This window comes from Mastigoproctus giganteus, chromosome 2 (assembly GCF_048544385.1).
Source record: "Mastigoproctus giganteus isolate SK-2022 chromosome 2, ASM4854438v1, whole genome shotgun sequence".
NCBI classification, from domain to species: domain Eukaryota; kingdom Metazoa; phylum Arthropoda; class Arachnida; order Uropygi; family Thelyphonidae; genus Mastigoproctus; species Mastigoproctus giganteus.
In genome coordinates this window covers 228,893,915-228,919,457 of record NC_143576.1, presented here as the reverse complement: position 1 = coordinate 228,919,457, position 25,543 = coordinate 228,893,915, and the positions used below count along the sequence as shown (strand labels likewise).

Below are 25,543 nucleotides of genomic sequence, written 5' to 3'. Positions count from 1 at the left end.
CATTGTCACTGTTCATCTTGTAAATAAATATAGTGAGTGATAGCTGTAAATTTTGCAGTAATGTCTGTTTAGCATAACTTATGCTTAATGTTGGAGTTACAATATGCAGAGCCATTTCTGTAAAGCATGCTTTTTTTATTACTTCATTTCATTGTTTTAATTTTATTTCAAATTTATTTTGTTTTTTCTGCAGGTGATAGTTTGTTGCACCTGTCAGCTAGGGAAAAAAACGAAGAAGCAGGAATTTTTTTAGCAACTCATGGAGCAAAGCCTAATTTAACTAATAACAAGGTATTGAGTTGTTAATTTCACTTATTTTTCATGGCAATGAATAAATATGACAGATTTGAAGGAAATTAATATTTGCGATGATGTTTGCCATAATCCATTTGAAACAACTTGCCCTAAAAACTCTTTCCTTGGACAGATGAACCACCTTATCCCTTATGAACTGCACATGAAATGTTACTGCTGCTTCTCCATAACCATTTCCCACACTCACTAAAAGAAATGTTATCAACTTGAATGGAATGAACATGATACAGTGAGCATTTTCAACATGATTTAACTTGAGTGGGGAAATGAGTCTAAATGTCATGTGGTGGATTTCAACTTACATCCACGATTGCTGTTGATTGGAAATCATGGACTGGAAACTAGACCCATGGGGTAAATTTTATGAACCACTTCTTTTTTATATATATATATTTATATATCAGCATGTTACAGAGAATATAAGGGGTAGGAATATTCCTGGGCAATTCCATCACTAATGACCTGAATTATATTACAAATATGATGATAAAGGAACCATTAGCAGCGAAAGACCATAATTTGCTAAATTGGACAATGGTAAATGATATTTCAGTAGTCAATGGTAAGAGCCAAAAAATCTTAATTTCAGAAAATAGTTTGCTATGGACTAAGGCAATTCTTGGAGTCACTCAACTGGGATATGCTCACATATGAGAGCAGAAGTAGAGTTGTACTCTGAGATACTGTCAAGACATTAATTATTGAAGCCACTAGTTCATTTATCCCATTAAGGAGGTATCATACAAGGAAGAAGCCAAGATGTATGAAAAGAAGGATTTAGCAAGCATGATAGAATAAAATAAAAGCAACATATATACAGTAATTCAGTTGATTTGTAACAAAACTACATTGGGGGGGAGACACCAAAGTCACGAGTATAAGAAAGCATTAGCTAAGAGAGTCCAGAAATGCAGTAAAAGAGTTTTATTAATATCTAAATACAAATAGTATTGGTATTAGTCAAAGAGTGCAAGGAAGCTACAGGCTTTTGATGCACTAGCTAAAAAAAAATGATAAGAAACAATAAATTAAGCACTTCCTCCCTTTTCATGAAGGTAACCATCCAGTTGACTGTTGACCTTTAAATTTCTTCAAACTGTCTACCTTAAGTATCTGCGGAGGCAACTTGTTCCAGTAATCAATGTCATGCTTGCTAAAAGAGAAAACTTTCTACACTCTAGTCTAAAGCTCTTCCTCTGTAATTTGAATTTATGGTTCTGAAATTTTTTAATAACAGTGAAAATTCTGCCATCACTCATTTTACTAACCCCTCTCAGAGCCATATAAACCTCAATCAGGCCCCTTCTAAGTCGCCTGGTTGCCAATCTCATCATTCTATTGCCCGTCTTTCGATCATTTCAAGAAGCGCAATGTCTTTTTTTTTTTTCAGATGAGGTTTCCATACTTGGACACAGTATTCTAAATGTGGTCTTATAATTGCCTTATGCTGTGGGATTATGAACCTCCCTATCTCTACAGGACAGTGTTTGATAAGTCATCGGTAGGACATCATGGGCTTTCTTGGCCACTTGTTTGTATTGCTCAGAAAGCTTCATATCTGTCTGTATTGTAACTTCCAGATCCCCTTCTCCCTTTACTGATTTTAATTCATCCCCACCAAGTGTAAATTTATTTTGGGATTGCTTTTCTCGAAGTGTATAAAACCTTGTATTTTACTGGATTAAAACTTAGTTGCCACTTTTCTGACCATTCTTGAAGCCTGGTCAAGTCATCCTGAAAGAGCACTGATTATTAAAGACTACCAATCTATGTCATCTGCAAATTTTGATATTGTGTCTTCTATCCCTTTGTCGATGTTGTTTGTGAAAATCAGAAACAACAGTGGTCCAAGAACCAATCCTTGGGAGACATTACACCAAACTGAAGAATAATTAATTACAACCCTCTGTTTTATGCCCTGCAACCACTCAGCAATCCATCTTAAAATCTTTCCAATAATCCCAACATGTTCCAACTTATACAGTAACCTCCCATGAGGGATTCAGTCAAATGCTTCACTAAAATCAAAATAAACTTATGTTGAAATTGTTTCCTACATCCAGCTCACCAGTAACTCAGAATAGCTTGCCAAGTCATTTAAACATGATTTTCCCTTAACAAAACCACGTTATGTGTTCTTCAGAATGATATTTCTATCTAAATGTCCCTGGATCGCCTCTCATTGCGTCTATGATTCTTCCCTACCACTGAAGCCAGACTAACTGGTTTGTAGTTACTGACACTTCACTCTTAGAACTACCTTTATGTATTTATTGGTGATATGCTGGCACTTCTCCAGTCCAAAGGAATATCTCTCTCTCTCTCTCCTGAATCCAAAGATGCCCTCATAATTAACCTCAATGGTTCAATACACTGTCTGGTGGCCTCCCTCAAAATTACTGGGTATATGCCATCAACTCCAGAATCCTTGCCTTTATGCTCGATATTTTTTCTAATAAACAGTCACCTGCAATTTCTAAATTATTAATTTTATATGGCTCAGCTTCACTTGCTTATCTTATTCTCAGTTTGCAGATTTCTTCATCAGTCAGAACCGATGCAAAGTACCTATTTGATCCATCAGCAACATCAGCTGGGTTATCTAAGACTTTCCCATGCCCAGTACACAAGGGTCTGATCTGATTTTGCGTTCTTCTTCATTGTATTCACATCCTTTATATGTGGTACTCTTACTGATAAACTTGTAGCTGTTGTAGGCTTCAGTACTTTTCTTCGTCCTATAACTATTCCATGCTATCTTTTTCTGCACTATTAGAGTGGCCAACTCTGCATTCATTAATATCAGCATCCTCCCCGTGCAATATTTTTTAATGGTATGTGTGTGTTCATGGCTTCTGTGATTTTTGCTTTAAAGCTGTTCCATAATTCAAATGTATTTGCCCTTGCTCTGCTATCCACCAAATTAAATGATGTGATAAATTACTATAAACTGTCATAGTCCCCTCTTCTGAAATTAAAACCTGTGCCTTTACCTTTAACTGCTACAACATCTTTCTCATCTACCAACTATTGGCAGGTAGTGACCATGTGATCACTACCTCCCAATGTTTCCTGTACTTTAAGACCTGTGATGTTACCTAGTTTGTGAATAATAACGAGGTCAAGAGTATTCTCATGCCTAGTATGTTCTCTAATGTGCAATTACAAATAATAATCTAGTTTATTTAAAGAAATTTTTCCCCATGTCATCCATAATAAGGCATTAGCATTAGTAGAGGTATACGATACAAGAAAGCAAGCTTATGCAGCATCAGCCAAAAAAAAAAAAAAACCTGCTCCCAATTCATCCCTCCATTCGTTCCAAATACCTGTCCAGCTCAGCCATGAATTTATTTAGGCTCTCAACTTCCACAACAAAAGATGGAAGTCTGCCACCAATCGACTACCTGCTGGCTAAAGGCAAACTTCTGCACATCTGTCCTACAACTGTCTTTCCTCAATTTGAGTTTATGCCCTTTTGGGTGATTATTCTAAGCAAGAGGAAGAATCCCATCAGCATCGAGCATGCTCAAACCATTCAAGGCTTTATACGCCTCAATCAGATCACCTCGCAGGTGCCTGGTCTCCAGACACTATAATCTGCAAAACGTAAGCCTTTCTTCATAAGAGCAACCCTTCATTCCATTCACTAATCTTGTTGCCCTTCTCTGTACTTGTTCCAACAGCTATACATCCTTCTTAAAATGAGGCCTCCAGACCTGTATACAGCACTCAAGGTGTGGCCTGACCATTGCCTTATACAAGGGGATAATCACCTCCTTATCCCTGCTAGAAAAATTCCTGTATATCATTGACAAGACACCATGAGCTACTCTTGCAGACCATCTGCTCTGCTCAGAAAACTTCATATCTGCCTGCACAATTACCCCCAGATCCTTTTCATTCTCTACCACTGTCAGTGTAGTACCACTGAGGTGATACGTTACTCTGGGGTTACTGCTTACCATATGTAATACTTTACATTTGTCAACATTAAACTTCATTTGCCACTTCTCAGCCCATCTGCTCAACTTTCTAGATCCTGTTGCAGCAGCGTACTGTCACTAGTGTCCTTAACAACCCTGCCAACCTTCATATTGTCTGCAAACTTGGACATTAAGCCTGATATACCATCATCAATATCATTTATAAATACAGAAAACAACAATGGACCGAACACTGAATCTTGAAGGACTCCACTAATAACATTAGTCCACGAAGAGCAGTGTCCATTGATTACCACTCTCTGTCTTCTCCCACTCAACCATCCCTTTATCCATAGCAGCAATTTGCCTCCAATGCCACACTGCTCCAATTTGTGCAGAAGTCTTCCATGTGCAACAGTATCAAAAGCCTTTCTAAGATCCAAATATATGATATCAAAGTTATTCCCTGCATCCACGTCCTTTGTGACTACATCATAGTATCCAATCAAATTGGTCAGACAAGACTTCCCCTTAACAAAACCATGCTGTGTCCGAGCTATAACGGAAGTCTTATCTAGATGATCCTGCAGTGCTTCTTTAACCAGTGCCTCCATTAATTTCCCTGGAACAGAAGTTAAACTGACATTCACACTTACTTGCCCATTCTGTCTTCATGTACATACTCTCATCATACTCTTCACAATCTTCTGGTCTGTAGATTGCATTCATTCTCATTATACCTTTTGCTTCCAATTGACACACCACAGAGATTCTTAGCCCTATTATGTCAGCATTACTTGTCCTAACCAGGAGCATGAATTCAGCATTTTATTGACAACACTCCTGACATTACTGTAGATTCACTTAAGACTAAGTATTCTTCTATAGTTTACTACTCTGACACATCCCTTGCAGTTATTTAGGCTTGTTATCCTAGCTTTACTTTCCCATTCATTTTTTGAAATGTTGCTACATTTAGGATGTCTTGCCAAATCGGCTGTTGCTGCAATAAACAGGAATTCTTGAGGTGAGTGCAAGCATTTACTTTGAACCATGTCATCAGATAAACTTGGATCTATATTACCATTCTCCCCAGTTCAGGAAAACTAGCAGTTTTCTGCTAGTTTTCCTGAACTGGATTCCCCAACTCACCTCCATTGGTTTTAATATGTTTGCAGCTTCTGTCTAGCGGACATTCTCTGTAATGGACGCGGACAGGCAATCTGCACTGTTTCATTTAGATTAGCACTTAATTTGATCTCCCCATAACGGACAGCGGGCAAGCTCACGGCCTTTTTCTAGGAACGTTTCTTCCACTTATTGCCTCAATCGTGTGTTTATTTTCTATTTCCGATTCTCTGAATTTTATCAAGGTTTACGTCGCGGTTCTAAACCCTTTTTCAAGAATTTTAAGGCACGTGTAAAACTTCTGATGAATTCGGTGTGTGCAGGGAGGGGGGGGAATATGGTCGGCCTTTCGTCTTTTCAGTTTCAGTTTTCAGTTTTGTTCAGTGTCGTGTGAAGTGCACAATGTCTTCTCGTAAACATTTAACTTTAAAAGATAGTCGAACTCATTAATGCGTATGATTGGCAAAAAAATAGTGTTCGCAATCTCGCTGTAAAATTCAAAATCGGGAAGACGCAGGTAAGCGACATCCTAAAGAAAAAAAAATGAACTGCTCAAACAATTTTGGCAACACGTAAATGATCAGGTTCAAAAATCATTCCAGAAAACTGTTGGGCTTCAAATTTGTCGCGCACGTGCTAAAAAAATTCCCATTAATGGGCCTACTTATTAGGGAAAAGGCTTTGGAGGTTGCGAAATCTATGGGAGTAAATGAGTTCAAAGCTTCTGTGGGATGGCTAGACAAGTTCAAAACTCAGCATAAAATTTCTTGGAAAACCGTAAGTGGTGAAGGTGGATCTGTTGATACTGGGGTTGTAACAGAGTGGACCGTCAAATTGGAAGATTTATGTCGTGATTTTGAAGCTAAGGATATTTACAACTGTGACGAAACAGGGTTGTTTTTTTAAAGCTCTTCCTGAAAACACGAGTCTAAAAAACTAAAAGTGCCAGGGCGGAAAAATTTCTAAGGAACGCTTGACTTTGAACAACTTCTTGTTATAGGAAGCCCACAAAATCCTCGTTGTTTCAAGGGCATAAAGTTGAATCTTTTGGATGTTGACTGGAAGTCTAATAAAAAAGCGTGGATGACACGAGATATCATGAGCGAATGAATAAGTCACTTTAACCAAAACATGATTCATCAAAACAGAAAAATTATTCTTTTCATGGATAATGCTGCATCTCACCCGCACATTGAATTGTCCAACATTCAAATCATTTTTCTGCCCCCAAACACATCTGCAGAGTGTCAGCCCTTGGATCAAGGGATAATAAAAAAATTTAAACTTCACTACAGAAAACATGTTTTAAGGCATCTCATTGCAAACACAAACGATGTAACATGTGCGAGTGACCTTACAAAGAAAATCAGCATCCTAGATACGATTCAATGGATTTCCTCTTCAGTAAACGCAATTAGAAAACAAACTGTCGTGAACTGTTTTGTAAAGTCTGGCTTCTCAAACGCAAAAATTGAAGTTGTGAACAGCAATGTGGAGCACCAAGATGAACAAGAACTTCAACATCTATTGATAATCTACGATACTTCCGCTACAAGTGACCCTGGCTACAAAGATATAGACTCAAACCTCACTACAGAAGATGGTGCTCTAGATATCAACGACATTATCATTGATATTTTTCAAAAGTTCCTCATGAGGATGAAGAAATGGAAGGAGGTCATTCTGTCGAAGAACATATTAACGATGAACCACCGATGAAAATAGAAGAAGCGCTCATACAAATCAATCGTTTAAAAATGTTTTTCGCCACTGAAGAAGATACTGAAGGACTTTCGATGGTTTCTTCACTCCAAACAAATGTTGAAAACAAAATTATCAGCCGGAAGAAGGTGCAGAAGAAAATAAGTGATTACTGTATGTATTTTTCTTAAGATAAAGTCATAATATGCATAACACAATTGTATGTATATTATTTACAAAAATATTGTGCAAAATCTGTATATAATTTAATTTAATTTTACATTAAACGTTTAACGATTTTTCTTTATCTCTTGTGTATGTAATTGTATATTATTTACAAAAATATTGTTCAAAATCTGTATATATTTTAATTTAATTTTACATTAAACGTTTAACGATTTTTCTTTCTTTCTTTTTTTTTTTTTTCTCCCTCAGACTTCTTGTTAGCGGACACTTCTCTCTAACGGACACATTTTCGTTTCCCATGGCTGTCCGTTAAAGGGAAGTTTCACTGTAGATAGGACCTTTGCTCATTGGAAATAGCATAGTTATAGATAGATAATCCATCAAATGTTGCTGATGAACTGAATAGATACTTTTTATTAATCTTCACTGTAGAGAGTCCCTTTTGGATATTGTGCTAATATACCCATGTGCTGTAATATTTGTGGTATTGATATTATGTTGAGAGTCTAACTTAAAAACAACTGAGCTTGAAAATGGATGAGGTACTAATTATCCCTGGTCATATTAAAAGAATCTACAAAGGAATATTTCACACTTTAAGGTTAATTATGAAGTCATTGCTAGATTCAGGGATAATCCCCTTGGATTAGAGAGCTGCCACTATCTCACCAGTACACAAGTGGAGGGGGGGACAGATGAGTGACTATAGACTGATAAATTTAACATTTATGGCAGGGAATGTTTTGGAGTCTATGGCCAAAGATGAATTACAACGTTGGCTTGAGAAATATAATATCCTAAATAGATCACAACACAGATTTGTAAAGGGAAACTAGTTTGAATAACCTAATAAATTAGTACAATGTGGTCACATGTTAGATACAAGAATCAATTTTGGCTTTACATATTTGAACTTTAACAGAGCATTTAACATGTTTTCGCCTGAAAGATTGTTGCATAAGGTGAAGTGTATTAGGGTGATAGACAAGATTTTGAGTTGGATTGAGGAATGGTTGAAGGCAAAGGGTTATATGCAAGGTTGCTCAAGGTTAGTGCTAGGAGCATTCTCATTTCTGATGTTGGATGACATGGATGAGAGAATAAAAGGTATAAAGTTGAAATTGGCAGATGATGTTGATGGTCAGGGGAGCGGTTAACAGTACAAGTCAGGCTTTAGTACTTTTAGTACTAAAAGTACTCTTCGTTATTAGTACTCTTCAGGATAATTTGGATGGGCCTAATAGATGGTCAGAGAAATGGCGGTTATTTTAATGCTACCAAACATAAGTTTCTGCATTTGGAAAATAATAACCCTAGAGTAACTTGTACACTAGTTGTCATAGAGGTGAAGGTTAGAATGCAGCATAAATAGGTGACCGGGGATCTTATCAGTTATTTCCCATAGCTTTGCACCTGGGGAGAAGAAGGTTATAGTTCCATTATACATGTCAGTGGTGAGACTACATTTGGAATATGCCAAGGTTTGGAGACAGATTTAAGAAAAGACATCGAGTTTCTTGAAAGAACTAAAGGTAGGTAACTTATCTAAGTCCAGATAACAACGGGAATGGCCATATGAAGGAGAGAGATTACAATATTATAGGTTATACAGCTTGAAAATGGTTGTGGATCTGATTTAGATACAGAAGGCATTGAGAGGGGTGCAAATGAATGATTGTGGAATTTTCACATTTGAAATGGAGCACAAAAACGAGGATTGATTATATTTGGTAGTGTGTTTTTTTTTTTTTTTTTTTTTTTTTTTTTGTCCACTGTATTAAACTACCTTTCTGGATTGTTGAGGTTGACAGTGTGGTGGGACAAAATCCTTTTATCAACTACATTTTTTGTTATTTATATCAGCATGTTGGGGAAAGTACCAGGGATAAGAATATTCTAGACCTGATCATCATTCACAATCTAGATAGCATCATAAAAGTGGCAGTACAGGAACCCTTAGAAAGGAATGATCAGTAGTTCCAAGTTGAGGTGTGGGAAAAGAGGTCAACAGTTATTAAAAACAAAGACTTAGGTTTTAATTTCAGGAAAGGAGACTGTCCCAGTTCAAGATACTACATGGCCTCTATAAGCTTGGGCAGATAACACAGGGAGGGTGAATATGTGGGAATTATGAAATATCTTTTAAAGAAGTACTCACAGAAGCCACAAATGAATCATTAAGAAAACATATGAAGAGAATGCTGAGGTGGATGAATAAGGAGTTGGCCAGTTTAATAGAGCAGATAAAGATAGCATGAGAGAGAGAAGGTGATGAAAAGTAATGAAGCTTACAATGGCTATAAGTTGATCTGTAATAGTAACACAGATAGGGTTAGGCTATCACAGGCTGATTTGAGAAATTACTGGTTAAGTGAGCAAAGAATTGGGACATGGAGCTTTTCATATATATGAATACAAAAGAAAAGAATAAATCAGATCAGATCAGACCTTGTGTAATAGATGTGGGAAAGCAGATGCTGCTAATGATTTGAATGAGTGCTTCATATTAGTCTTTGCAGATGAAAGACCCTTTGTGGCTAGGTGAAGCTAAATGAATGAAGCTGAGCAGTATGAAATTACAGAAGACTGTTTATCAGAAAATCTTTTATGCCTAAAAGCAAGTAAGCCTCTCAGAGTCGATCGATATATTCATTAATTTTGTGGGAGGTGTTGAGAGAGTGCATTGAACCATTAAGATTAATTATGATTGCATAATTCGACTCGGGAAAGATTCCTTTGGGTTGGAAAAGTGCCAGTGTGTGTGTGTGTGTGTGTGTGTGTGTGTGTGTGTGTGGAGAGAGAGAGAGAGAGAGAGAGAGAGAGAGAGAGAGAGAGAGAGAGAGAGAGAGAGAGAGAGAGAGAGAGAGTGTGTAAAAGGTAGCTACAGACCAGTCAGTCTGACTTTAGTAGCAGGGAAAATCATGAAGGCTGTGATCAAGAATGCAATACAAGGGTGATTAGATGGAAATGGTATTCTGAGGGGAGGGGGAAATACAGCATGGTTTTGTAAAAGGAAATATCTTGTGTTTACTAACCTATTTTGATAGTTGTTATCAGTGGGATATATGTATTATTTTCGACATTGTGTATTTAGATTTTATCAGAGTTCTGCTCACTTTCACCATGAAAGTTACTGTATAAGTTGGAACAAGTTTGGATCACAGTTTAGATTATAGTAGGCGATTTGCAAGAGGTCTTTCAGAACTGAATTATTGTTACATTTAGGACCTGAAATGTGGTTTGAGTCAGTTTTATTTGCTACACAGATTTGCACACTATGACTACTATGCATGTATGATTTTAAACAGTAACGATTAGAGATTAAAGACTAAGTGCAATTTTCTGGATGAATTAAGTATATAATTCACATTCAGGTGCAGTTAATGAATCTTAAAGAAGTACATTGTTAAATGCATTTGTTTGAATAAAATATTGCCTAAATTATAATTCATATTTACTTTGTTTAGGGAGAAACTCCTCTCCATATTGCATGTAACAATGGTTTAGCATCTCTTAGTACGGTATTACTGCAGAAGGGGGCCAATCCTAATGTGCAGACTGCTTCTTTGGATCCTATGGCAGCTTTGGTAGTGGAAGATGATGATAGTACTACATATCAACAGACACCTCTGCATCTTGCTATACTTGGTCAGCATGAGGAGACTATACTTGCCATAATCGAACATAAAAGTAAGTCAACAGGTTCATAACTTAAATATTAAATATGCATTTTTTACAGAAGATTATGATTATAAACTAAACATATATTAGTGCTAGGATATTATTTTCATTCATTTTTATCTCTATTGTAACAAAATAATTAATATTAATAATTAAAATTATTAATAATAATAATAATAAAATTATTGAATAAAAATTAATAAATAAAATATTAATAATAATTAATTAAAAATTATAAATAAATAATAATTATATAGTTATTTTTGACGTTGAGATTGATTAGATCGTGCCAGTATTGTTTGTTGCATTTCAAATATTTTTGGTGGTTTTGAAAGTAGTGTATGAGGACTTTGATTAGATTGTCATGTGAAATGCTAGTGAAGAGGTTTTTGAAGTCATAGGTGTAGATGCTTCTGATATTGTTGTTTTTGTTTTGAATGTAATCTAGATATTTTTTGTTGTTGGTGATGATTTTGGTGTTAGTTATTTCGCTAGTTATAATTTTAAGTTTGTCTTCCAGTAGGCTGCTGGATGGTTTTATGTAGCTGCTTTTTCCAGATGTGATGAACCTTTTTCTGGTGGGTGTTTTGTGAAACTTTGGGATCCAGTAAATGAATGGATATTTTGTAGTGTCTATTTTCAGCTTGAGTTTTTTGTGCAATGCTATGATTTTTTTGCTGATGCTGTTTGGTGTGGAGTTTATTTGTTTGTATGTTTCACTGTGGTTCATTTCTTCTTTAATTGTGTCTATGTAAAACTTTTTGCATATTATACTAAAGTTGTTGTTGGCCTTGTCTGTGTTATAACGAATTTGCTTTGTAGTTCTGTCATCTTGTGGTTAATGTTTTTTAAATTATATTGTTTAATGTAATTTTGTGGCGTTAAGACTTCTTGGAATCTGTTCATGATTTTTTCTGTGGTATTGTTTATCCATATTTGGAATGCCTCTATAGGTGTGTTATATTTATATGCAGTTTTGAAAGCGAATTGTAGTAGGTCCTTGTATATAGATTTTCATGTGCTTTTTAAATTGGTTGGGCTATTGAGTCTGAACTTGGTTCCTTTTTTCATGATTTCTTTTAGTGTGTGATCCTCTATAATGCTAAGGTCACCTGTGATGATGTGGTTATGATGTGGATCTATGTATTTTTTGTATTTCTTATTTAGGCAGTGGCAAGGTTGTTCTGCATTGTTCATATTGCTGATGGTGTTTTTGTAGTTACATATGGTTATGCCTATAGGTTTTGCGAAACTATTTCTAACTTTTATGCTGACGTTTTTGATAGGTAGGAACTTTTTGGTGTTATCTATAATGTCACTGATGTTAACATGGTCGAATGTCCGGTTCAGGAATTTGATTGTGCAGTATTCTTATTTTGATCTGTCTTTGTAATCAGTGCCGATTCTGAATTTGCATACATCTTCTAGGGTATGGTTTGAGGTATATGTTCTGAATATTGAGTTTTTGGTGAATTCTGTATAGCGCTTTAAGTTTGCTAATTTTAAGCGTAAATAGGGTGTTGTGGATATTTTTAATATTGATGGGGTCCGTATCCCATTCTGTGATAAGTTTTTCGAAGTCGTTTAGGTTTGGTATTTGTCGTCTTCATTGTTTTCTTGTCTAATTTTATTATGCTTTAATCCATTTTTGTGCCAGTTTTTGTTGAGCTGAAAGATATTGTATGTACATTGGTCGGGGTTGGTATATGTGAAGTTTCTGCCATTGAATCTGTTATTGAGTCCGTATGGGTATAGGGATTTGTATATTATTATAAGTATGTCCTCCATGTTTTCTCTTTTGGCAGTATCTTCTATTATGGCTAGGATTGCAATTGATATATTGGTGAATTCGTGCTTTTGAAAGTGTTTGAATTCTATTTCATTGGTGTATTTGTCTGCGGTGTTGGCGTTGTTGCCTTTTGTGGGATTTTCTCCATATTTCTTTATTTGAGATCGGTGTAGGTTTATTCTTATGTGCAGTTCTGTGCTGGTTTGTCCTATGTATTGTATTCCGCATGCTTTACAAGTGATTAAGTAGATGATTTTTTTGTGTGGCAGAAAGTTGGTGCGCTGTCGTCGTTTTGTTGGTGTACACTGTGCATTTGTGGACACATCTTGCAAAGTTTGTTGTTACATTTTTTAAATTTTAGACTATTCTGGTGTCGAAGGATTTCTCCGTAGTTTTCTTTGTGTTGGAGGTTGTGGTGTTTGGATCCGCTAGGTTTTTTTGCACCACAAGTGAATAGCAAAAAACCTAGCGGATCCAAACACCACAACCTCCAATACAGTGTGTATGCATGTATGTGTACATGTGAGTGCACACAAGAGCTACATTTTTAATTTATGAAGTAGAATTAAAATTACACGAGTTAGCTTTGCATTAGCAATACCCATTCCATTTTCAAAGGGGAAAGATCTTGACACTGGCCTATTCTTCTTCTCAGACAAACAAAATCTAATCACATGTGCAAACTACAATCTTATATCAGCCATTTCCAACTACTACTACTATTGTGCAGATGGATGTATCCACATTTGAAGAAAGCAACCTGAGGCCATGGCACCTTGATGTACTGTTCATGTTTGACAGGCTGAAGGCAGTGGTGTTATTGTGATGACAGTGTATCCAGATTACTCCAGTGTCTATCAGTAAGACAGCATGCTATGCCACAATATCTGCCAGGATGCTAACTAGTTTCAGGAATGTGACAGTGAATTCACCAACCTCCCATAGCCACCCAACTCAACTGATCTCAACACAGTTGAGAATGTTTGTGATCTACTGGAAAAGGATATTCGATGACTACAGCCATCCACCTGAGAATGTGCAGGAATTACTGGACACATTGTGCAATATGTGGGTCACTCTACTTCAAGACACCCTGCAACACCTTGTGGATCCATGCCAAGATGTGTATGGGCTGTATTATAGGCAAATGTTGGCCCCCATGAGGTATTAGGTTAGTGTTGCTAATGTAAAGCCAACTCAGTGTAGGTATTAACAGAGAACATGTTTTGTATACGTGTTAAAGGCTGCATGGTAAATCTCTATGCAAGAGGTACTTCATGCTGTCTGTGTGCAAAGGGTGTACTCACTATGTTCTTTATCTCTGAATTTGGCAAGTATTATAGTGCAATCCATTTTTTACATTAAAATACTTGCTTGATAATATTCTATCTGCAGTATGAATGTGTAAAAATAACCATATATTTATATATATATATATTTTTTTTTTTTTTTTATTATTATTTTTTTAAACAGTGTTTGCCCAACATTCCAAGGAACCTTCAATAATTGTTCCAAACTTCAATATCAAAAATTCACGTGACCATACTCCTTTGAGTTTGGCTCTTGAGATGGGACTCACTACTGTTGCACAACAGCTACTAGCAGGTGGAGCAAGTATAAATGTAACAAATGTTGAGGGTTTAACACTTTTGCATCAAGCCATCATCAACCAGAATACCAAAGGAGCTCTTTTTCTCTTGGATAATGGATCTGACTTATTGATACGGTATGAATTGTTTTCTTTTCTTTTTATTATAGGTTTTTAATATAAGGTTGAACCGAATAAACACTGACTCGATAAATAAACTGTTTAATATTTTCATTAAAAAAAAAGGTTGTAAGTTTGTTGAGAAAATAAAATTAGAATTCCATTTTGATTGCACTGTGCACCAAAACAAACTGATATTTTTAAATTCAGTTACTTTATTTAATAACTCTTAAATATAAATTTAAAAAATTTACACTCCAGTTGACCTTGAAATTTTATTTTATTATTTTATTTTTTATGAAAACTCCCAACATGAACAGTATTAGAATCTATTGTACTTAGTGCTGTGCAAGGGTTGAAGGTTAAGAAGATGACAAAAGGTACTTGAATTTCTGTAGATTGTAATATGCAGAAAATGCATGTGGATGGTGGTTATTCCAGAAAATAGCAGCTGACGGAATAAATGAGGAAGAAAAAAAGTTGGTTCTGTGAGTTTGAAGTTGGACAGTAAAAGGATCCTGACTGGTTTTGGCATGTGTTCAGACTGGTTTGGAAGAGAGGGGAGGAATTATAGAAGCCAGTTAGGAAGAAAGAACAGCATGCCCACGGAAGTATCTATAGAAAATGTGTGCTGCAGAAGCAGAACAGGTAGAGGGACTTTGTAAGAGATGGATAATTAATTAACCTAACTGTCCCCCTTTGAATGTAGTCTTAGAAGCCTGAGAGAGAGAGAGAGAGAGGTTATGGGGCAGTGCCCCAAATGGGGGAACAATATTCCATGGTAGAATAGATTTCAGATTGCTACAGAGTGAGTAGCTGTTTAGAAGAAAAATAATGCCAAGAGTAAAAGAAAACCCAGTTGTTCAGATGCAGAGGAAGCAATATTTCTGTTGTGTTTATGCCAAGAGAGATTAGAAGTCAGAGTAATCCTTGATAGAGATATTTAATCTTGTCTAGAAATCTGAATGTCATCAAAGATAAGCATAGGAGCAGAAGAATCCTTTTTGTAAGATATGACAGGACTGAGTCTACATGCTACTTAGTGCATTGCATCAAGTTTGTATATAGTGAGTCAAGCGATTAGCATAGTTTTATTTACTTCTCATATTGTGAATGTCTTCACACCAAGTTTATTATACTTTGAATAAGTAATGCTTCCCCAATAGAGAAGACTATTGTTACTTATTCTCAGTGAATACCTCTACCCTGATGGTATAACAACTGACAACCCAGTTGTGAAATTAACTCGCAATATGAGAGATGGCAAACGGTGTACAGTAGTTTAAAACTCAATAAATATTTAGGACTGAAAGCGTCATCAGGCTGTGGAACCTTACTAGACATACAGGCTAGTGTATTGCATCAAGTCTGTACATAGTAAGTCAACCAAAGTTGATTAAATGGCATAGTTTTATTTACTTTCGTATTGTGAATGCCATCACAGCAAGTTGCCTGTTCCTTATACTTCAAATAAGTAATGCTTCCCCAATAGAAAAGACTATTGTTACTTATTCTCAGTGGAGACCGCCATCTAGACAACCGTTTCAGGGCTATTTGGCCCTTTGTCGGTAATCACCGACAACCCAGTTGTGAAATTAACTCTGCAATATGAAAGTTGCCAAATGGTGCACAATAGTTTAATAAACAGGACTGACTTTAAAAAAGGATTGAAATTAGTTAAGTTATTTTTGAAGAGATCAGCATTTAAGGAATTGTTAGTGGATATTTCAAAAATTGAAGCTGTTTGTGCAGTGCAAGGTTTCCCTAACTGGAAGGTTGAATACAATGTGCTATCATCAGCAAAACTATGGATAGGATTTCTGGTCAATGGAAGAAGGTCATTAATATATAAGAGTAAAAGAGTGTGAGAAAGGACTGAACCTTGGAGAACACCAGAATTAGTGGAAAAGTTAGAAGACAGAGGACCATCTATCATCAACTGCAGTGAGAGATCAGATTAAAAACTGGATGCACAGTTACAAAAAAACATTCGGCATGATTAAGATGGAAGCTTATTCAGAAGACCTTTATTCCAAATGTGATCAAAAGCCTTTGGAATGTCAAGAGCAACTTGCTTAAGTTTCACCAAACTTTTCGATTGATTGGACTATAGATGGGTAACATAAACCAGTATATCACCAGTGGATCAACACTGATGATCATATTGATCAATCATCAGATAGGCGCCTCCGTAGCCAGGTGGGAAGGAGCAGCAGTGCGCAGCACACGCTTCTTGATTAGACCGGGGTACGAGCCTGTCACCACCAAATATGGAGGATGCGGAAAGGTCAGGAAATGACCACCGCATATCCCGGAGCAATATGGCCTTAGTTGCTAATGCTCCTAAAAACTAAATAACAACAACAATCATCAGATGGAAGATTTCAAGATAGTTTAGGAGTTGGCAGTTAATGGATTTCAATATTACTTTAGGAAGTAAGTGCAATGAGGCAATGATCAAATGGGAGGGATTTGTCACCCTTTTTAGGAACTAGCCAGATATGAGCAAATTTCTAAGTAGAAAGAAAAACCCCAGTGGAATAACAAAGTGTAAAAAAAGGCAACAAAGAACAGGAGTAAGCTCAGGAGCACAGGTTTTGAGAACAAGTAGAGAAATATCATTAGGACCTGGAGCTTTCTTGTCATCAAGATTTTTCAAACCTCTTCTGACGTTTTGACAGAAGACCACAGAAGGAATTGAGTGGAGTGTACTTGGAATGGTATCAGATTGTTTACCAAGATCATTAATACGAGAGTTAGAAGAAAAGCAGGATGCTAGCATCGATGAACAAATGGAAGGTTTAAAAATAGTTTAACAGTTGGTGGTTAGTGGATTTCTCCATTTCTTTAGAAAGAATAGAATTGCAATGGGACAATAAATGGATGGAAGGGATTTGTCACCCTTTTTAGGAACTGGCTGGATATGAGCAAATTTCCACGTAGAAGGAAAAACAGAAATGGAATTCAGCTCTACCTGTAGCTGAGGTAGTAGTAGAACTATCATGTTTTAACAGGTGGGAGTAGAGATAGGCAAAGGTTGTGGCCAATAGCTTTGACAACAGACCAGAATGCTAGACTACCGTTTTGACAAGAAAAACATTTTCTGCTCTTAGCTTTTTCAAAATCAAGTTTGGACTGATTAATAACTGCTTTACAATTGTTACGAGCTTTGTTGTAGGCAGAAAATGAAGCTGGAGATGTCGATTCAACCAGTTGTGATGGGCAACATTCTTATCTTGAACAGCCTTAGCACATTTATTGGATCAGAAGATTGAAATTACTGAAAGCAGATCATCTCATTTTGTATTCTTATAATGCCAAAGAGCAGGAGGTTGAGAATAGCCACAAGAGAAAGGCTCCATTTTAGAAGAGGCCATTATCAAGTTGTGATCTGACGTACCTAGTTCAATGGAGGCAAAGATTAATTTGACAGAAGCAGGTAGAGTATTTAAGCCTGAGGAGATTCCAAATTACTGTCTCTGACATAACATTCAAAATATCAAGTAATCCTCCCACCACCCAAGCTGTAGCTTATGTGGTTCATGAGTTATCTTTTTCTAACTTTTGCTTTGCTTAAAACTATTATTTAAAAAAAGAATTTCAAATTAAACACAACTCAAAGTGGAGAGTGCATAGTGCACATAGTGTTGGGGGAAAGGCACCTCTATTTGTTTCCCACATCTGTGCCATATAAACTCTGTGGAGACAAACAGTATCACTGTGAAAGCCAGAAAGTGTTGTGTTGTAAATGAAGTATTGTGCTGAGTTTTGTTTGGTGTCCTAGCTCTTGGTTGCAGGGGCCCCCTGGTGGGACACCACGTTGCCTGCAGTCTGGCTACCACTAGGAGGTAGCCAGGCTGCCCATAATTCTCTGGATAGTCTCCTCCAGGCCACCTGAGCTTCCTGGAAAGAGACCAAGTTAAAAAAAAAAAAAAAAAAAAGATATAGGGTACAGAATGTACCAGAGAAAGTAAAGGAAAGGAGGTATAGACAGGGCGCCGGAGGATGTAAGGGAAGGCATCCTCTGCAGGTTGGGTGGGATTTCTCCCACCTAAGCGGAAAGTGAAAGAAGAGGGCCCCTCGAGAGGGTGGGAAGACAGTCACATATCAAGAGAGACACGGATGAAACAATTCAAGTGACCTGAGTGTCAAGTCCAGTAGTTAGAAGTGGTCACAATCTAGGTGAAGATGTTCACAGTCGGGTTAAGACAGTTGAATCTGGACGAATCTGAGGTGGAGATGTTCAGTATATGAGAAAAGGGTGTCGATCAATGTGCAATTAGTTCCAGGACGCTATACCAGTGATCTTCTTCTGGTGAAGAGATCATGGGCAAAGGCAGAGAAAGTGTGGTACTGGTATTACTCATTGATCAGAAAATGTTAATTTCTTCGAGGCAATGCATGTATTTTTATTTTTGTTATGAGCAACGTTTGCAGGTCCTCGTAGAGCGGGCAAACATAGAATAGGTGATCTCAGTCTTCATTTTCATCACAAAGACAACAAGGGTCATCCATGATGTTCATAGAGGCAAGTTTGTGATTTATGGATCCATGGCCTGCAGGAAAGTGGTGTATAAACCTAGGCTGTACCATGCTGAAGCTTTGGGTAGACCTGGGCTATTTGAGGTAAGAATTTTTTAGTGATGGAGCCTTTGGGGGTGGTATTCCATCTATTTTTCCAGGCATTAAGAAGGTGGACTGCAAGGCACTTTTTTTCTTCTTTGATGGTGTTTGCTGGGTTTGTAGTGAAATCCAGGATGGTGGTAGGGAGTCCCTTTGCGAGCCGGTAGTGCACGCCTTTACGAATTACCTGCAGGTCCAGAGTGAGAACTCCTGCCAAGACTTGGACCTCTGGGTTGCTTACTGTGCAGCAGGCACAGGTGATAGTGAGAAGGATATTACGCTGAATGGACGTGAGCTTCCTTTGGTTACGAATAATGAGTGCACGATGATACCAGACACCTGCACAGTAGGTTATAGTGGGAATAAATATAGCTTTGTATAGCATCTGCAGTGAGTGGCGATTTAGGCCCTAGTCAGACCTGCTGATCCTCGCTACCATTGCAGTGTAGTCCCTGACTTTGCGAGGAAGATAGTCTAGATGTGGGTAAAACGTGAGCTTGGGTCGAGAATTACCCCAAGGTTCTTCATCTCAGTTGCCAGTTTGATGATTCTACCAGCAATTTTAATCTGTGGTGGCCTGCTTATTTGAAGGGTTCCTTTGAGTAGAATTGAAGTAGTTTTCTCTGGGGATATATGGAGTTTATGGAGGCTGGCCCATTCTTGTAGCTTTGTAAGGGCTTCATTGGCTGTTGTTTCAGTGACTGTCAGAATCAGGTCATCTGCGAAGGCTTTTGTGGAAACATCCCCCAGCAAGCACAATGCCACTTGGCCCTAGCCAAGAGGAAATAGACTTTGGATTCATTATTCATCCCACCTATCCCAATGGGTTAGGTTTCCATCCCTGCCACTGGGAGGGAGGGGTTTTTGGGCTAAAAAGCCTCAAACTACAAAAGTCTTGCTAGTGTGTGAGTGACCAATCCACAAATTGCATTCAACATCTGGAAATTTAAAATCCCCATTATAAGGCATTCTGATTTATTGGCCCACCCTATTTATCAATATCGTTGTTTGGTATACTCATCATAGTCATTAGGCTTATAGCACACACCTACTCTCATTTTTGATTTCCTAATGTTTATTCACACCAAACTGACTCAACATTGCACTGATTACCCATGTTGACTGGATGCACCATCTTAGATTTAATATGATTTTTAATTAAGAGCATTACCCTCTGCCCCTCCTGTCCTCTCCTGCCTGGCCTTCCTGTATACATTGTACTCCCCATGTTCAAATTCAGTATCGCTTATGTCTGAGTGACACCATGTCTCCAATAGCTCTATAGTGTCTGCATTTGATGATTTAATCAGCACTTCAAATGTATCAAATTTATTTAAAATGCTCCTAGTATTAGTGCATATGCACATATACATGCATATGTATACTTTTAGTTACCTAACAGCCCATATAGTTACTTGTTCCTTGATGACCTGCAGCAGAACCTGAAATTCCCGACACTTTGCTTTCCAGGCTACTGCATGTTCCAATAGAAGCAGTGCAAGACTCACTTCCACCTCTGGTTGTGCCACTAGTTAACCTATTAGTCTGTATATCCCCCATCACTTAATCTAGTAGTTTTCCAAACTATCTATCACTGCCTTGATAGTACCAGCAAATATTCTTGCATCCCTTCTCTTTAAGTATCCCACCCCAGTTAAAACAAGCATAGACTACATTGAGAAAAATTCTACCACATGTACCTTTCATTTTCTCCAGGCAGAAGGTCTGGCATTTATCATAGAATAGGCTAACATTGTCCTCTTGTTTGTTAAAGACTGCAGTAGCCCTATTATGTTTGGAATTCTGTGTTGTGTCTCTTCTTGTGGTGAATGTAGCTCCTCCTCCTTCTTTACTTTTAATTTCCAGTCATTAATCTTTTCTAGTTTTATTCAATTTATTTTATTTATTTATTTATTTATTTATATATATATATATATATATATATTTTTTTTTTTTTTTTTTTTTTTTTGTATAGTTTAAGTACAATTAGTAAAATAGGTAAGATATATTTCAGGCGCCTCCGTAGCCAGGTGGGAAGGAGCAGCAGTGCGTAGCACACGCTTCTTGATTAGACCGGGGTTCGAGCCCGTCACCACCAAATATGGAGGATGCGGAAAGGTCAGAGAATGACCACCGCATATCCCGGAGCAATATGGCCTTAGTTGCTAATGCTCCTAAAAACCAAATAACTAACTAACTAAGATATATTTCATATAGGATAAGCTGGTTAACTACTTAACTGGCTACTTAACCCTATAATAGCCATAACTGGTCCACGAGGCCAAACCTAGTAAAGGATGATCATTAGTCAAAGTAAAAGTAAAAATAAAACAATTAATAAACATAATAATAATATATATCAAGTCAATTATAGGTAATAGGACACATTGAAAGGGACTTTATCGAGGGCTAACCCTTTCAATATGTCCCCCTACAATTACCTTTTGACCGTGTTAAACAGACCGATGATATCAGAAACTGATAGCCGGGTTAATTGTAGGGAGGACATATTGAAAGGATTAGCCCTCGATAAAGTCCCTTTCAATGTGTCCTATTACCTATAATTGACTTGATATATATTATTATTATGTTTATTAATTGGTTTATTTTTACTTTTACTTTGACTAATGATCATCCTTTACTAGGTTTGGCCTTGTGGACCAGTTATGGCTATTATAGGGTTAAGTAGCTACCAGCTTATCCTATATGAAATATATCTTACCTATTTTACTAATTGTACTTAAACTATACAAAAAATATATAATAAGACTGATGTAATGTTCTATCTAGATATATAGATGGCATTAATTAGTTCTTGTTTAGTTTACTTTACATAAGTTTATTTATTAATTTTCTATATTCTATATATATATAGTGTGTGTGTGTGTGTGTGTGTGTGTGTGTGTGTGTGTGTGTGTGTGTGTGTGTGTGTGTGTGTGTGTGTGTGTGTGTGTGTGTGTGTGTGTTATTATTTTTTTTTTTTGCCTGTGTGCGGGTAACAGTATTTCTTTAAAAGCAAAGCTTGCTACACTTGTAGTAAACAAAAAAAAAAAAAAAAAAATTGTTTAATTTTAATCTAATCATCTTATGATAATACCACATAAGTTTTTGTAAGATTTAGTATCATAATTATAATTAAATGCATATAGTTTCTTCCTGTTACATAAAAATTTTACCACACTAGACAATAAGCACTGCAGTTAAGGAATTTGATTGCATTTTTTTATTGTGCAAACCAACCATAAAAAAAAAAAAAAAAAAAAAAAAGGGTAGACTGCAGCCATTATCAATCCACTGCAAGATGGAAGCCTCCTCAATGATTCATATTGAGAGAAATGGCCATAATCTGCCATGCTGGTCCAGTGCAGGTTGGCAGATCGACCATATTTAGCAGTCAGGAGCTTGAACCCCAGTCTACTTAAAGAGCATGTGCTGCTGCACTCCCGCTCCTAACCACTCGCCAGGAGCCAACTAACATGAAAACAATTTACAGTCACAGTATATTGATGCCTCATTGATGCTTTAGCTATGCCTTTGAAAAATCTAAACAACATCGTACTGAATATTTTATTGCATGAAAAAGCAAAGTTACAAATTCAAAGTAGCATTTTCTTTGTTAATTTTTAACAAAGAAAATGCCACTTTATATTTGTACACCTTCTTAAAAGCTATTAATAATGGTTGTAGTATTTGTTATCTGTTAGGTCTTTTCTCATTTGTTAATCAGTTCTTAAAATGTTAAGCCTGCCATGGCATAGCAATTAGGAGAATGGTTATCACTATCATACGTTTTTTAAAAATTATTTATTCTGCATAGGAATAATCCATGAATAGAATAGATAGAGCAACATTTTGGATAACCGATTAGAATAGATTTCATTAGAGACATACATGAAATGTCACTTTATCTGTTCTGTATATGTATAAACATAAGAATCATATATAGAAAAGAATTTTTGTGAAACATAGTTGTCTATTGCAGTTATGTACACTGAGTGGTTAGAAATAATGTGATACCTACCTGGTAATGGGTAGGCCCACCTTTCGCCCATATAAGGGGAGTCACATGGCAAGGCATTGAGTCCACTAGTTCACAAAAGCATTCCACGGGTATTTCCATCCATCCATGCTTGCTGTGCCACTGTCCATAATTCATCGCATTGCTGGATGAAGGATCCAAAGCTCAACCAGACCTTTCCACAGCATCCCAAAGATGTTCCATGAGGTTTGTGTCCGGAGAACAGGGAGGCCATTCCAAGGTGGTAAAATCTGTGGAATGCTCTTCGAACCATGTTCTAGTCACCACGGCTCTGTGGGGGGGTGCATTGTCCTGCTGGAAGAGTCCATTTCCCTGTGGGTACATGATGACCATATATGAAGGGATGCAGATGGTCTGCAAGGATGAACCATACAGAGATGTGTCTAGACGTACCAGAGGTCCCATTGTGTGCCAGTTGAACATGCCCCAGGCCATTACCTGCCTGAACAGTTCCTTGTCGACATGACGGGTGCATAGCTTGGTTCAGTTTCCACCAGATACGCACCTTCCTGTCTGCTCGAAATAACTGGAAACAGGACTCATTAGTCCAGGAGACCCGTCTCCAATCATCCAAGGTCTAGTGCTGGTGTTCTTTTGCCCAGTTGGGGTGTAGAGTCCTGTGTCGTGGTGTTAGCAATGGGACTCTGGTGGGTCAGTGGCTAATGATCACCTGATGGTCTTGGTGGAGACATTTCTGACACTTCCCTTGTTGAAATTGGCTTTGATTTGTGCCAGTCAACCTCCGGTTGACGAGACAGGTGTCGACAGCCACGTGCATCCACCTTTCTCCGCCCACAGTGCTGTCTGCGATGAGATGTCATTTCAGAAATGGCATATTCCTGATACACTCTTGATACTGTCGAACGGGGATAGTGCAATTTCTGTACCACCTCTGCAATAGAGTGACCCATGCTTTGGGCACCCACTATCATCCCTCTTTCAAAGTCAGTTAACTCACAATGCTTATCTATACTAACATCGAATTACCATCTATGTGTATGCAGTGATGCGATGTACCTATATATCTGCCAAGCCGTGGGTTCATCCACCAACGAGAGAGGTGACAGCGTTGCATTGCCCAGGAACCCAGGTATCACATGATTCTGTCCTTTCAGTATATATTGCATACTGTTGCAATTATTGTCTCAGTTCTGATTTTTTTAAAAGTTTTTCAATAATAAATGTACTTAACAATTGAAAACAGTGCAAATGTTTACGAGGTCTATGCATTATAATATTGTTGCCCGATATTAAAAATTACCAGGAAATATATTGGCATCCCTTTTAATTGTTGCAGATTCTTGAATATCAGGTGGTGTGTATGTTAGTGGGAGTGAGATTCTCGAACTCTGTCATCATAAATTTTAATTCTAAATTCCATCTTGGGATTAAGTAAATACTGTACTATAAATGCTCATTTTGTAAGGATAGTACTATAACTGTTACTGTCAAGAAGATTAATACAGTATTTAATGTATCTAAACAATAATGGCATCATTTTAAAATTTAAAATTGGCATTTTTTAGAACCAGAGAAAATGATACCCCTTTACAGTTGGCAGTTAAGCGGCATTTACCTGCTGTTGTTGAAGCTTTATGTGTAAGAGGTGCAGATCTTAATGTCTTAGATGACAATGGTAACAGTCCCTTATGGTTGGCTTTGGAAAGTGGTCAAGAGGATGTTGCTTCCATTTTGGTATGAAAATTTACATGTTATTTTTTATATTTGATTTATACACTGAGTGGCCACTTATGTACACCTGTCTAATAGCAAGCAGGTTCCCATTTAGCCCTTATAACAGCATGGATTTGTCATTGCATAGACTCATCTAGGTGTTAAATGCATGGTATGCCACAAGGATGCTGGTTCATGTTGACTTTATTGCTTCTCAAAGTTGTTGCAAATTAGATTGTTGCAGATATCTTCTCTTAAGAGCTCATTCCATCTCATCCCACAGGTGCTGAATTGGATTGAGATCTGCTTACTGGAGAAGCTACATTGGGCTGAATTCATTCCCATGTTCCTGAAATCAAATTTCTGTAATTTTGACCATGTGACATTGCACTATCCTTTAGGAAAATGCATTCAGATGAACACATTGCCTGCATTCATTAAGGGATTAATCCTAGACTCAATCTTTTTTCTCCATATTCTGGTCCTCCCATCATCATGAAACAGCAGAAACTAGAATTTGTGAGATAGGCAATGTTTTCCCAATTCTCTGCTCGTTGGCATTTCTGACTCACAATAACCATACCTTGTTTTTTGCTGATGCAAGTGGAACCCAGTTCAGTCATTTGCTATGATACTCCATGCACAACAAGATGTGACCAGTTGTGCATTCTGAAATGCCTCCTTGGTTACCATTATTGTGCCAATTTTTTTTTTCTGTTACATGCACAAGCCTTCTCAGTCTCTGATGGCCTTTTGCATCAACAAACTGTTTC

The 25,543-nt window shown here is 37.2% G+C and overlaps 1 protein-coding gene across 1 annotated transcript in view; it reads left to right on the top strand.

Annotated features, from left to right (window-relative positions):
- The window catches only part of LOC150090216 (ankyrin repeat and FYVE domain-containing protein 1), a 199,065-nt gene that overhangs the window by 88,132 nt on the left and 85,390 nt on the right, over positions 1-25,543 (top strand). Inside the window, exons 10-13 of the mRNA XM_090369021.1 lie at positions 194-291; positions 10,724-10,946; positions 14,200-14,452; positions 24,623-24,791. Coding sequence (XP_090225147.1) covers positions 194-291; positions 10,724-10,946; positions 14,200-14,452; positions 24,623-24,791 — 743 coding nt within the window. The remainder of the gene's footprint in view (positions 1-193; positions 292-10,723; positions 10,947-14,199; positions 14,453-24,622; positions 24,792-25,543) is intronic.